At 32.9% G+C, this 14,056-nt stretch overlaps 3 protein-coding genes across 7 annotated transcripts; 1 reads left to right on the top strand and 2 right to left on the bottom strand.

Moving 5' to 3' along the window:
- The first annotated feature begins 354 nt into the window (after positions 1 to 354).
- RagC-D (Ras-related GTP binding C/D) lies at positions 355 to 2,601 on the top strand. 4 transcript variants are annotated; one of them, XM_018505068.1, is made up of 8 exons: positions 355 to 397; positions 505 to 569; positions 860 to 1,020; positions 1,107 to 1,513; positions 1,588 to 1,724; positions 1,804 to 1,946; positions 2,024 to 2,172; positions 2,290 to 2,601. In XM_018505068.1, the coding sequence occupies exons 2-8, from the start codon at positions 561 to 563 to the stop codon at positions 2,487 to 2,489; spliced, it is 1,206 nt and encodes a 401-aa protein (XP_018360570.1). In that variant the 5' UTR covers positions 355 to 397; positions 505 to 560; the 3' UTR covers positions 2,490 to 2,601. The 4 variants fall into 4 exon arrangements, with proteins under 4 accessions (XP_018360570.1, XP_018360569.1, XP_018360571.1 ...); XM_018505067.1 differs by having other exon boundaries at positions 357 to 424; XM_018505069.1 differs by lacking the exon at positions 355 to 397 and having other exon boundaries at positions 441 to 569; positions 1,107 to 1,111; positions 1,175 to 1,513.
- A 129-nt stretch (positions 2,602 to 2,730) lies between these two features.
- LOC108759571 (uncharacterized) lies at positions 2,731 to 3,561 on the bottom strand. The gene is made up of 2 exons (XM_018505070.1): positions 3,339 to 3,561; positions 2,731 to 3,263 (listed from the first exon to the last, which is right to left on the bottom strand). The coding sequence occupies exons 1-2, from the start codon at positions 3,515 to 3,517 to the stop codon at positions 3,107 to 3,109; spliced, it is 336 nt and encodes a 111-aa protein (XP_018360572.1). The 5' UTR covers positions 3,518 to 3,561; the 3' UTR covers positions 2,731 to 3,106.
- A 237-nt stretch (positions 3,562 to 3,798) lies between these two features.
- Grip128 (gamma-tubulin complex component 5) lies at positions 3,799 to 10,237 on the bottom strand. Of its 2 annotated transcripts, XM_018505064.1 has the most exons (14): positions 10,098 to 10,237; positions 9,583 to 10,014; positions 9,242 to 9,504; positions 8,978 to 9,149; positions 8,677 to 8,893; positions 8,309 to 8,609; positions 8,031 to 8,209; positions 7,649 to 7,961; positions 6,467 to 6,683; positions 5,068 to 5,359; positions 4,798 to 4,998; positions 4,569 to 4,651; positions 4,328 to 4,487; positions 3,799 to 4,021 (listed from the first exon to the last, which is right to left on the bottom strand). In XM_018505064.1, exons 1-14 carry the CDS (start codon positions 10,167 to 10,169, stop codon positions 3,975 to 3,977), a joined length of 2,949 nt encoding a protein of 982 aa, XP_018360566.1. In that variant the 5' UTR covers positions 10,170 to 10,237; the 3' UTR covers positions 3,799 to 3,974. The 2 variants fall into 2 exon arrangements, with proteins under 2 accessions (XP_018360566.1, XP_018360565.1); XM_018505063.1 differs by lacking the exon at positions 3,799 to 4,021 and having other exon boundaries at positions 4,264 to 4,487.
- Positions 10,238 to 14,056: the final 3,819 nt, after the last annotated feature.

The following is a 14,056-nucleotide window of genomic DNA, read 5'->3' on the forward strand; positions in this document are numbered from 1 at the left end:
CTTATGATGTATTATACATAGTTTCATCCATGTATGAAACCACGTATGATACGTTGAGTTTGATACGTGCCCAACCCTGGCGTTGATAGCGCGCTGCCCGAACGTAGCCTAAAGGTAAATTTTCACGGGCTGCTCAAACCGGCTGTTTCAGCGACAAAAAGAATCACGTGGTCAAAATTGACGAATATCAAATGTCCATTTTAATCACGTGATCCTTTTTGTCGCTAAAATAGCCGGTTAGAGCAGCTCGTGAAAATTTACCTTTAAGGCAAAAGTGGTAGAAACGGGCCAAAGTCCGCTAAAGGCGCCCAATGTAAACTAGGTCAGTAGGAACCGGCTCACTAGAGTTGGTAACACTGAACTGGCATTGTATCATCACACACACCCTACGTCAACTGTAAATAAAGATATTGTATTAAACTTGGTAACCTACATAATTTTCCATTACATGTAATCGCGATTTAGTTGATACGGCGTGGCACTGTGACGTTCTTCGGATTTCAGGTTCGTAATCCTCTGGGAGAACGGTTGGAATCTTGGCACAAAGATTATTTGATCTTATGAACATGGTAAGTGGGCAAAAACATGAATTTACTTCTGTTTGAATTTTAGTCGAGGAAATAATAAGCCAAGGTGATAAACAATTAAGAGTGATACAAAAAAAATGTAACGTTACTTGTATTTCTGCAGAATATTTTACTTAATTTAGACTCACATGTATGTTGGAGTAAATTATGTACATTAATACTTGGAGTGAACAATGTTGTCTCTAATTATATGATACATTAAGGATTCATTTATTGTAAGTTATTTAAACTTCATGTTTTTTTATGGAGTTTCTTCTATAATATTGTTCTAGGATGATGATGATCATTATCAAAGTGGCTATGACGACCATTATCAAAGCAGTTCTTTTCCAAAAGATTTTGGATATGCACCGTTTGATGGTGAAACCGAGGGATCTATGGATCCACTAGCCGGAGAACAAAAGCCTAGAATACTTCTGATGGGTCTCAGACGGTACGGTTAAGTTCTTTATGTTAAGCTGATGCTCCACAAATTTGTTAAGATATTTATGTCGATGTCTTTTCCTTTTCGTTCTTTAGTAGCGGTAAGTCATCGATACAAAAGGTGGTTTTCCACAAGATGTCACCCAACGAGACGCTGTTCTTAGAAAGTACAAATAAAATAATTAAAGACGATATAAGTAATTCGAGCTTTGTACAATTTCAAATATGGGACTTCCCTGGACAAATCGACTTCTTTGATCCTACCTTTGATAGTGACATGATATTTGGTGGTTGTGGAGCGTTGGTATTTGTGATAGATGCACAGGATGATTACATGGAGGCACTTAATAAGCTTCATGCGACAGTCACAAAGGCAAACAAGGTTAATCAGGCCATCAAGTTTGAAGTCTTTATCCATAAAGTAGATGGATTGTCAGATGACTGTAAGATGGAAACGCAAAGGGACATACACACAAGGGCCAACGATGATTTAGCAGACGCTGGTAATAAAAAGATTTTGAGATAAGAATTTAAAGAAACAAGCACTGTTCCTACTTACTTTACATATCTTCTCTAGGATGCGATCAAATACATTTGAGTTTTCATTTGACCTCAATATATGATCACAGTATATTTGAAGCATTTAGCAAAGTTGTTCAGAAGTTAATACCGCAGCTGCCTACTTTAGAAAATTTACTTAATATACTCATATCAGTAAGAATAACATTTATCCTTTTCTCTTTTTTTGTAGCAAATTCTCTAGAATATTGATTTAATATAATTATATTTACAGAATTCAGCAATTGAGAAGGCATTTCTATTTGATGTTGTTTCGAAAATATATATAGCAACGGATAGCTCACCTGTTGATATGCAAAGTTATGAACTATGTTGTGATATGATTGATGTTGTTATTGATGTTTCTTGCATATATGGGTAAACAATTATATTTGGTTTACATACATATATACATGTTTAATTTATTTTTTGCATTTCATTCATATCTATTTCAGATTGAGAGAGGATTTAGAAGCTGCTGCATTTGATAACCAAAGTTCCAGTTTAATTAAATTAAATAATGGTACAATCTTGTATTTGCGAGAAGTAAATAAATTTTTAGCATTGGTCTGCATTTTACGAGAAGATAATTTTGATAGACAAGGTGAAAATAATAATTTTAATATTATATGTGTTTAAAGGAAATTACATTTTCTTACATGGCAGTGTAATAACGTGTATTAATCGCATCATTATTTTCGTTTATCTTCTTAATTTATAGGTGTGATCGACTATAACTTTTTGTGTTTCCGCAAGGCAATACAACAAGTATTTGAATTACGAAACAAGGCATTAGCTGCTACAAACACGACCAATCATTCATCCTCTCCTGTTAGTACGAGCGAAACGTCAAATGCTCCCACGGTATCACAAACTGGAACTATTGGACAAAACGGTACCGTTGTAATCGCACAGAGTTAATTTTTATGTACAATTTGTATAGAACTTACCAAGCAAATGTAACATAACAAACTTAATATTAACTTCATTATTAGTTATTTTAAATTCTCTTTTGCAAATATGTATATTACAAACACACTTTTCCTTTCTTAATATATATTATACTTTTTATAATATATTATTATACATGAAATATATTTTTCTCATACATAAAATATATATGTTGTCAATAATATTACCAAGCATATATATATATATATATATAAGATTTTATATTTTTAAACTGTAACTTCAAATTATTATAACGAAACTTTTATAATTAATATTTGCGTAGAATATTGGAGCGCATATATCTTATTACTTTCTTTATGTATCTTAATGAACATGGCAGTATGTATATAAAATGTGTGTATGCGCGCGTGCGTTAACCTAAATATATTAGGTCTATATCTATACATATTTTACCATACTTACGTTCTCTTAATTTTAAAATCTAAAGTTATGTACAATTCGCAATTTTTTAATCTAAATTGCGTGATTTTATCAGATCATCATAGACAACATTTCATTGTATTTGAAATAATATTATTGAATATATTTTTATTTTTATGTCTCCGCTTAAAATACTCCTTACAATGTTATGAATTAGCGATGATATTTTTTATCTCGTCGTGTAAGGTACATGATGACGAATTTAGAACAAAGAATTGTTCTTCATATTGATACCAGCGCATGTAAGAAAAGGTTTGTTCATACTCATTTAGAGATACTTCAACAGGTAACAATAATTCTGAACTAAAACTTTTAAAGTTAGTAATTGTATAAACTTTAACTAAAATATCTATACAATATAGTCACATTTTTTCTTACCTCATTTGCCAAGTCCTTTCGTAAATTAACTTCGGGATTGGTAGGGGAATGCCTGATGGCGGTAAACTTTGATACGCAATTTCTATTAATAAGGTTCGACTAAGATCAGTAATAAGTTCAATAAATTTTTCACTATCTTCGAATAATTTATTGTCGATACAGACTGCAGACGATGGCATCAATTTATCTGGAAAGGATCAGATAAGGAAACAGGATATTGGAAGTTGACACACTGGATAACAATTGTACTGGTAATCATATATAATGATAGAAGAATCAATATAATTTCAAACAATTTTTATTCTAAAAGATAAAATAACATTTTTCTTTTGATTATACGTACAAAAAAGTTGTATTAAAAATTAAATACATAATTCTTACGTTATAAATATTACAAATCTTTACAACAAGTTTGTATAAAAAAATAATATAAATAATTATAATTAATCATAAACGGGAAGTAATATACATTCATCTAGTAAAATAACGGCTAAATACTACATGTATATTGTTGTAGTATAAAGCAATGGTTGTTACAAGTGGAATTGATGTCGTTGTTAATTCCAAATGAAAAATCAAGATACACACTGGTAGTGTTATTAAATCGATAAGAGTTGATATTCTATTAATACAGAATTAAGCACATGGCGTACTGCAATTAAAGGCTGAACTTAAGGCAGTCACTGTAAATAAAGCAAGGGGAAGATGTTAAGAAGCAATACTGTTAACGATCATGCAACGATTACTAGTGCAACATCTACTAGTTGATATTTTTCAGGTATATTCAGGCTTCTCAATATGTCACTACATATTAATCACATTGATATATCTTTCAACAATTGATTTGAAAAAATAATTTGAACACATTTATTGTTTTCAACATTATAATAATTGGCAATTGTTTTAATAATATTTTTAAATGATCGATTGATTGCAAAATTATGGGTAACTATATTGAAATACGTTAAGTAATAAATTGTAAAACTTACAATAATCCGCATCCTTATGTTGTACTGCATTGTGCAAAGCTAAGGCAAGATACGTATGATACTTTATATAACTGTGCTCCATCACATCCAATTCTGTAGCAGCTAACAATAATTTTTTGCGTGACCACCGATCTTGTATGTGAATACACATTTCAATCATCTAAAACATAATTGAATGATAAATAAATTCTATATAAACTGATATTCTGCCATTATTTAATCACTCAATAGATGTACATACATTATTTATAGTTATCATTAAATCTTTAAATTCCTCTGTTAATAAACAATGTTCATGAACTTTGCTCAAGTATTCATTATGCACTGCAAAAAAACCGCTTATGTTTATTAAAATTATTAAGGCTATTCCACCCAACATTTTCTTTCTTGAAAGAAAACTTTACGTTTTGTAGTAATCATGCAATAAGACGAGAAATTTTTCCTCTTTTGAAGATAATCATGATCATTACCTGATATAATAGTATCGAGACTATCTGCCTGAGTTAGAACTTTTTCTAGTATAAAACCCAGGCTCTGTAATACTTGACCAGACAAGTATGTATGTATAGATCCTATCGCGTGCAACAACCAAAATCTCAAGCTCTCAAGGCGTCTTATCTGAAATTGTTCCAATCTATCTTTTATACATGACGACCTAGAATCTTCTAGATCTGAAAAAAAGATGAAACAATACAAATGTGTCGCAAAAGCATATCGTATTTTAAACCATAATTATTTACCATAAAATCTTAAGTTATTTAACGTCCACAAGGCCCATTTTAATTTCAATTGAAATCTAAAAATTTCATTGTACTTTTCCAAAACTTTTTTAGTCAATACAATACTTATAGGCCATTCTACTGTATAATGCAGTGTTATACTATTTACAGCTTGTAATACTTGATGAGTACTGATATTGCCATGAACCGTAACTGACCAGCGTGAACTTGTATCTGGCCAATATTCGGAAAATATTTCTTCAAGAATACATGACAGAAAATACGAATTAGCCCACATTTGATTATTTTCGATCTAAAATTGATAATTATGTTACACACAAAAAGTTATCTTAAAAGGCTAATATCTTTCTCGGTAATTATACCAAATAGGGGATCTACCTCCCATGACTCTGACCTTGACATATGTTGTCAATGTTATGACCCTCAGTAACTTCCAACAAGTTTTAGTCGTTGCTCGTCCTTCATTAAAAACTTAATTAAAATACACCTAAAAAAACCTTCATTAAAATACATTTTACACTTTCTGTGCAAAACGACTCCCACCCCACCCCACCAAAATGCTTGAGGGCGCACAACTTTCATATTTTTCATATAATTTTTGTTCTTAGAACAGAAAATTTTTTTCTGCTTTAGGGTCGCAATACAGATTTTTGCATAACGCATAACGCATAAGCGAATCAACCAATAAAAATCTTTCCTTTCCTTCCATTTCATGGACAAGAAGAATTTCGATTGGTTGATTCCCTTATGCACTATGCATTATGCAAGAGCCTGTGCTGCGGCTATTACTCTGCATACATGGTTTGATTAGAGTTAGGTTATTATACACCCATGAGTATATAATAACCTAACTCTAACCAAACTATGTATCAGATTTGATTAGGGTTAGGTTATTATACACTCATAAGTGTACAATAAGCTAACCCTAACCCTTCCCTAAATTACATATTTACCCAAATTTTCTGCTAAAACAATGAACTTGTGTTTGCATGGAAAGTCGCATGCCACTAGGCAATGAAAGAGGTGGAATGCAGTAGGTGGATATAGTTTAAAACAGTTTCTGATGTTATATATACCGAAATAATACGTTATTTTTTCAAACTTTTTAAGTAAAGTAATAATTTTTTAATAAAAGTCGAGCGACGAAGCTAAAACCTGCTGGAGGTTACTCAGGGTTATGACCTTGACAATATATGTCAAGGCCCGTCTACAATACACGGAGTAAGAAGTAAGAGTAAGAAATTGACCAATCACAGTCGAATGTGAGAAGAATAATCGACTGTGATTGGTCAATTTCTTACTCTTACTTCTTACTCCGTGTATTGTAGACAGGCCTTCAAGGTCAACGTTATAGAGAGGTGATCCCCTATTCGGTATATTTACCTCTTTCTCTTTTTACCTCATAAAACAAGATTTGATAAAATTTGTTCATAACGTCTCCAGCTTCCATCATATAAACAAACCTCAGTAGCTTTAAATGCGTTTGCAGCTTGTATTCATCAATCATAATATCTTTTACTAATTTGCTAGCACTGTTATAACGAAACATTAAAATCTCAGACAATGTTCTCTCTAAAATGTTTTGCATTGGTAATATATATTTTATCTTTTGTAGTCTATAAAAAACATATTATTTTAATGTATAAATTATCTTAATATGTTAATTAATACCGGGGATGGAAAGTAACTCGTTACTTGTAACGAAGTTACAGTTAGAGTTACTTTTTTCAGTAACTGTAACTTAACTTCGTTACTTTTTTTCCATCTGTAATTATAATTTAACTTAGTTACATATCTTTTAAGTAACTAGTAACTAATTTAATTTAGTTACTTTCATAGTTATTTTAAACTTATTTGTCAATTTAGTGTGCCGTAGTATCCACTTGGCGCTACAAATACTTCGAAACATTTAAATAATCAGAAGAAAGAAATTTAATTAAAGCGTTCAATGAACTCTTGTACCTGTTTGATCTATATTTTTGGATCTAATGGAATCCGCCAATCAAATACAAGAGCGCTCAGTGAATGGTTGAAAACCATTTTGGATTAGTGCTAGAATTTATTTGCAACTTTTAGCCGAATATAAAAAGAATTTTTTTACAAAAAACATTGTATATGTGTGCTATTTCATATTCATATTCATATGTGTTTATATTACTTTAACGAAAAACGTCTTTGCCATACAATTTTTTTATCTTTTTGAATAAAATTGTATAACATGTAAATGTAAGCCAGTCTTTTTTTTAAGTGTCCTAGGCTGCATTACTCTGATGACCCCGTGTATCATCCTTGTTTTGTATTAGGTGAAAAACAAGGGTAAAATGATACATGAAAGCAGTTGAATAACGTTTCTGAATACAGCCCTAATGGTATCGATACTACTAGTAAAAATTCTGATGAAAAAAGTAACTTAAAAGTAACTTAAAGTTACTTTTGCAGTAACTGTAACTGTAACGAATTACTTTTCAGAGTCAATAACTTGTAACAGTAATTAATTACTTTTTGAAAGAGAAAACCTGTAACTGTAATTAATTACTTTTACAAAGTAACTTTTCCATCCCTGATAAATACATATACATACTCTCTGTATAAATTATGTATCTGGCCTTGTTTTGTTTTAGAATCGTGAGTATTATGCACATGAGAATCCACTGTATCATTTTTATACAATTCAGACGGCATGTAATCTTCCATAGCCTTCATGAGAAATGGATTGTGTAAAGTTGATAACTGTTGTATTATATTCTTTTCAATATCAGCATCATATTCTTGTAGGAATATTTCATCTAATTGCAGTGCACATACAGTATCTGTCTCCTCCACTGGTAGGCTATACTTAGATATTTCGAATAATAATTTATTTTGTAGTTCAATGTTTAATGAGATCCTCATATCTGTAATAGATTATATTGAAATATAAGTTTATAACATAATGATATAAGATATTTGTCACAATTAGAGACCATTATCCTCATTATCCATTCTCCATATATCGGTAATTCGATCCAAAGATACAAGTAATTCAATACTGTGACCCATATGTTGCACTTTTTGTAATAAAAATTGCATAATTGGATCTGTTAAGCAGATATTATCGGATAATCGAATTGTAAATTTTTCAATTTGTTCAGTCTCTGTGATCCTACGTATAATAATAGACACAAAAATAAGCATAAAAATATATATGGTGAATTATTATTATGGTAAATTTTAATTATAATTATTTATTTCTCACTTGTACCTCACAATTATAAATTCATCTCGCCAATCTTCTAACCGCCCTTCACTCAGCCATGTATCGATTATGTTAAGATAAACAGTAAGGCTATGTAAGTACAAATTTATACAAATATTTGTTCTTTCCCGACTATGAGAATTTTGCATTTCATAATATAAAGATGACAACAGTCGAGATGCACATTTCCAATTAGGGTTGACTTTCCAATCAGTTATAACATTCTGATGTATATCATAAATAATGTTTATAATATTCAAATGTCTTCTCAGCTTAGCTGATAAAGATAAGAACGTATTGCAATTTTCTAGAACATAAAAAAATATTTACTAATAAAACTGTAATAAAACAAATGCAACTTACCTTAAACTTACCTTGCTTCATAATATCTTTTTCCATATTAATCACTTCAGTCTTAAATTCATACAAATATTGCCTAAGTACAGCATTATATGCTTCATAGGTTAAAGGAGGACTCTGAAGTTCCGATTCTTGGTTATAAGTTAATTGCAAATCAGATCCAAATTTTTCAATATCATATATCATCGAAAAATACTCGCAGAACGGTGTTAAGATACTTTTAAAAGCAGTCTGAAAGTAGCGTACAAACAATATAATAATTCGATATAATATATAATGATTGCATAAAATTTGAAAATGATAAAAGCAACGTACAGTTGTCAAACTTGGTATAGATATATCCGAACGTATTGAGAATTTTGATTCACTGTCCTCTTGAAATACTACCATTGACGTTTGAACACAAAACATCCATAACAATTCTCTACATACTTGATACTCACTGAGAGTAGCCACTTTATATACAACTGACAAATTTGTCTTATGCCTATAAGTACAAATTTACAATATCACATATTTAACTATTGCCTCTTAGATAAAATAATTTAACAGAAAAAGTACTATAAAAATAAAAAATACCATATGTCACATATATTGGTGTCACAAGATCGTTTAATAACAGGATACTTTTGACATTTTAGATTGTTCCACCAATCGGTTTGAACATTTGATAACAGCCATTTCCTAGATTCAAGATTTTGTGCTAATGTCAGGGAGAATTTATCTGTTGCACTATCAGAAACTTCTAAAGGCTGTGCAATATCTAATTGAATATTACATATTTGTGTTGGCAAAGAAATATCATTTTCATCAGTCCCTTCTTCCGTTAAATCAGACCATTCCTATACAAACACAAAAATAAAAAAACATTAACATAAATGAGAAAAATTTATCTTTATAGTTCTTGCATGAATACCTACACTCTCGCTATCATCGCTTTTATAATAGCAAAAGAAATTTTCCTGGCCCTCCTTTAAATACTGTGCCCAATCAATTTCATCTGTAATGCTATCTTCATTTCCAGTACCTGCATTAAAGCTGTGTTCTCCATATGTGAATTTTAAGCTGTCTAAGTTAGACTTATGCGTTTCAGTGGACAAATTTAACAAGAACGTCAACAAATGCCACTGTAGATCATATTGTGGATGTTGATCAAAGTCAAAACTAGACAAGAAGGAATCAATCAGTTCTTGAAACTTTTTAGCAACCTCATATTTTCCATGGATCGAAAATTTAATAACCACTGCATTTATTGCTTCTTTGGTTGCATGACTATCGATAGAAAGGTAGCGATGGTGTTTGATATTTGACAAACAAAATCGTTCGCATATCCGAAATCCTTCTTCATCTTCCTGAGTATGTAAAAATTTATATTTTGTAAGATGTCATTAATTCCTCACATATGTCATAAACGTCAACTTGACTGCACATATACCTCGAATGATGTAAGCGCTATTATAAGCTGTTTTAAATCATTATGAATGTCATTCAATACCCGAGTACTCATTTTTACTTGACATCAAAGACAATTGGAAAAATTTATATGGGATCATATCAATTTGTATTAAAATACAAATTTCATATATAATTATGTTCAATTTAAATTCAATCTGAATTAGAAAATAAAAAAATTTTAATTTATTCCAGGTAAATGTTTAATTCAAACCTCATTTAAGACCACTTTCGCCATCATCGGTTTACTTAGGGCCTGAGCACAATAGAGGAACAGGAATTAGATATTAATAGCGTTTTCGGCCCGACCGGGTTTGCACCAACCTGGGTTGGATTAATGGCGTTTTGCGCTCTCCTATTGGTAGAGCGTGTGACATCAACCAATAGGAAAGATTAATCCAACCCAGGTTGGTGCAAACCCGATCGGGCCGAAAACGCTATAAGATTTTAACCTATCAGAAACTGATTACATCGGAATACACGGTTTCTGATAGGTTGAAATCTTAATATCTAATTCTTGTTCCTCTATTGTGCGCAGGCCCTTAGTGTGCCTTTTAACAAGCGACACAAGACACGGTGTGACACAATGGATCATTCCATCCTTGTTATTTGTCAATGTTAAACAAAGATGACATGATCACTGTGTCGCACTGTGTCGCTTGTTGGAAGGCACATTTCACCAGCCTAGAGTTAAGCTGGAAACACAATAGACACAGGCAATAGGCATAGGCAACAGGGAATAACAAGCCGTCCAATCAGGGGCTCTATTCTTGAAAAGAAACGTATACGAAAGTCTAGGGAAGTGCTACAGTATACGTTACGTATACTATAGTATTTCCCTAGACTTTCGTATACGTTTCTTTTCAAGAATAGAGCCCCAGAGCTTTGGGGTATAAGTTCGATATTATATCCCAGAGCTCTGATTGGATGGCTCGTTATTCCTTGTTGCCTGTGCCTATTGTGTTTCCAGCTTTAGAGTCCTAGATCAGGATATCGATCATGTAACTTTTTCCCTAGGGCGGAAACGTGAAAAGTGAAAATTTATTGTATGCATGTGTGTATATGTTCATACATACATTCAAAAAAGTTTTCACTTTTCACATTTCCGCTCTAGAGATAAAATTATATGATTGATACCCAGTGTTGTTAGGGGGAGGATCCCGTTTGCCTACAGTTCTGATTGTACACACCACTCATATCAACTGGTGCCTAGTAATTTTTCACTGTTTTGCCAATGAGATTATTTTATTTTTAAATTGGCCAATTAGCGATACATATGTGCAATATGCGATGTGTGCAATCGGAGCCCTCCCGTTGTTAGGTATGCCACCTTTTTAGCACATGCGCACTACAGTACTAGTGACTTCTAGAGAAATCCAGTAATGTAAAGGATGAAAATCGCGGGGGCCGAGGCCACAGGCTAAACTGTTCGTGGTTACGCGCGAGAATCGGAGAAAAGGCATGTACATTATATTTAATTTATTTCGCAAAGTAAGATATAATATGTAGAAGATAAGTATAGATTTGGCGGGATTTAGCAATATGTGATTCACAGTTTAGATTACTTAACTTACATATATTACCAAATCTCGCCAAATCTATACTTATCTTCTACATATTATATTTTACATGTCTAATGCTACTCGATTCTTTGTTTTCGCGAAATAAATTATATATAATGTATATGCCTTTTCTCCAATTTTCGCGCGTAACCACGAACAGTCTAGCCCGCGGCCCCGCGCTTTTCATCCTTTACATTACTGGATTTCTCTAGAATTCACTAGTACTGTATAGTGTGCATTCGCTAAAAAGGAAGCATACCTAATAAGGGTGCCGTCCCATGGACACGGAAAACGGAATCAGAACACGGAATCGGAAAAGTGAAGTGGTAGGGGCAACCTCATCAGCATCGTTCCGTTCCGATTTTAAGTAGCCTGGCTCCCCATGGGGCATATTTTTCGGAAACGGAAATTTTTAGTAAACTGTCTAGTTTTATTATTCTTGACCCATAATATATTAAATATTTTTTATTTGATTTTTGAAGGAAAAGGTGAAAGCGATAACAGCACGATTACTTCTTATGAAAAATATAATGAAGTGGCAAAGTACTCCACAGTTATCTTGGCAAAGAGAGTTTCGAAGAAGACAGCTGCTGAAAGCTTTTGGTATTTATAAAATGTTGAAAAGAATAGAAAATCTGAAGATCCAACGACAATTTTGGGTGCGTCCAATATTTACCGAAGAACGGAGGCACTTGCAGAGAGCAAGTGATAATTTAATAAGAGAAATGCAATATATTGATATGGAAAAGTATATTGAATATCTACGCATGGACACTTTAATATTTCATGAATTGTTACATCTCATCGGGCCGAAAATCGAAAAGCAACATGTAGTGAGATCTCCAATATCCGTTTCTACACGTCCGGAAATATGCTTACGCTATCTAGCATCAGGAGACAACATGTCATCAATTTCGTTCGCTTTTAGTAAACAATGTACAGATGTTTCGACGCCGATTGGGTCATTATCAATAAAAAATCAAAATAACATAATTGACATAATAATATTGAATTTAGTTTCTTTGGCTATTTGGGATATTGTACATTTAATGTTAGGTTAGAAATGTATGCAAGGCCATCACCATAATCTAATATAAAATAACTTAGCAAACATATAATTACAATATATACAGATGACATTCTCTACTTTTTCAGTACTCTCAACCTAATTGCTAGTGATCGCCAACGACCGACAGTTTACTAAAAATTTCCGTTTCCGAAAAATATGCCCCATGGGGAGCCAGGCTACTTAAAATCGGAACGATGCTGATTGGTTGTCCCTACCACTTCACTTTTCCGATTCCGTGTTCTGATTCCGTTTTCCGTGTCCATGGGACGGCACTCTAAGGGCCTGCGCACAATAGAGGAATAAGAATTAGATATTAAGATTTCAACCTATCAGAAACCATATATTCCGATGTAATCAGTTTCTGATAGGTTGAAATTTTAATATCTAATTTCTCTTCTATTGTGCTCAAGCCCTAACACTGTCCTAGATTTATCAGAGAGGCGCAACCGGCTTAAGTCAGTATGACAATGGTGCTAAGGAGAGTACTAAACATGGCCAGTAGCAAAGCAAGGTATATCCTCGCCCATGGGATACCCCGCGGGATGAGGGGCCAGGGGAAAAACTGGACGCGAGGGGTACTGTGGTGCGGGGGGCATCCAATGCGCGAGCTGCTTTTACCTCCCACCACCTCTCGCAGTTTTCCTCCCCGGCCCCCGTACCCACGGGTGCATGTGTGTGTGAGCTCGTGACGTCACGACGTAAGGAGCGACGTGACGAAGGTCCTGCGAGCTCGAGAGTGGAAGGGAGTTCGCACGTTTTTTCGCACCAACGTCCGTTCGCTCCCCTCCCGACAAAATTATTTATTTTTTTCTCATAAAGTTCTGAGAATTTTTTCAGAATTTTTTCAGAATTTTTTAATACCGTATTTTCTCATGTTGATAAAAATGAGAAAATATAGTACTAAAAAGATGATAAAAAATTCTGAAAAAATTTTCAAAACTTTATGAGAAGAAAATAAATAATTTTTGTCTCTTGCAGTTTTTCTGTAAAGTTGATAGTATTTGAGTAAAAAATTATTCAAGACCAATATTTTGCAATTTTTAGTAATTAATATCTTGTTAACTATTGCGAAAATTGCAAAATGATAGAGGACTTTTTGACTTAGTTTAATCCGCTCTATCAACACAAAAGTGATTGGCAAGAAAGATCGGGATAACCTGTTCAGGAATACGCCGAGCGGCCGAGAAAGTACATTTTCGGTTTTCGGTCGCTTATAAAGGCCCGTCTACAATACACGGAGTAAGAAATAAGAGTAAGAAATTGACCAATCAAGGCCCGTCTACAATACACGGAGTAAGAAGTAAGAGTAAG

This window comes from Trachymyrmex cornetzi, unplaced genomic scaffold (genome assembly GCF_001594075.2).
Source record: "Trachymyrmex cornetzi isolate Tcor2-1 unplaced genomic scaffold, Tcor1.1 scaffold194, whole genome shotgun sequence".
In the NCBI taxonomy this organism is placed as follows: Eukaryota; Metazoa; Arthropoda; class Insecta; order Hymenoptera; family Formicidae; genus Trachymyrmex; species Trachymyrmex cornetzi.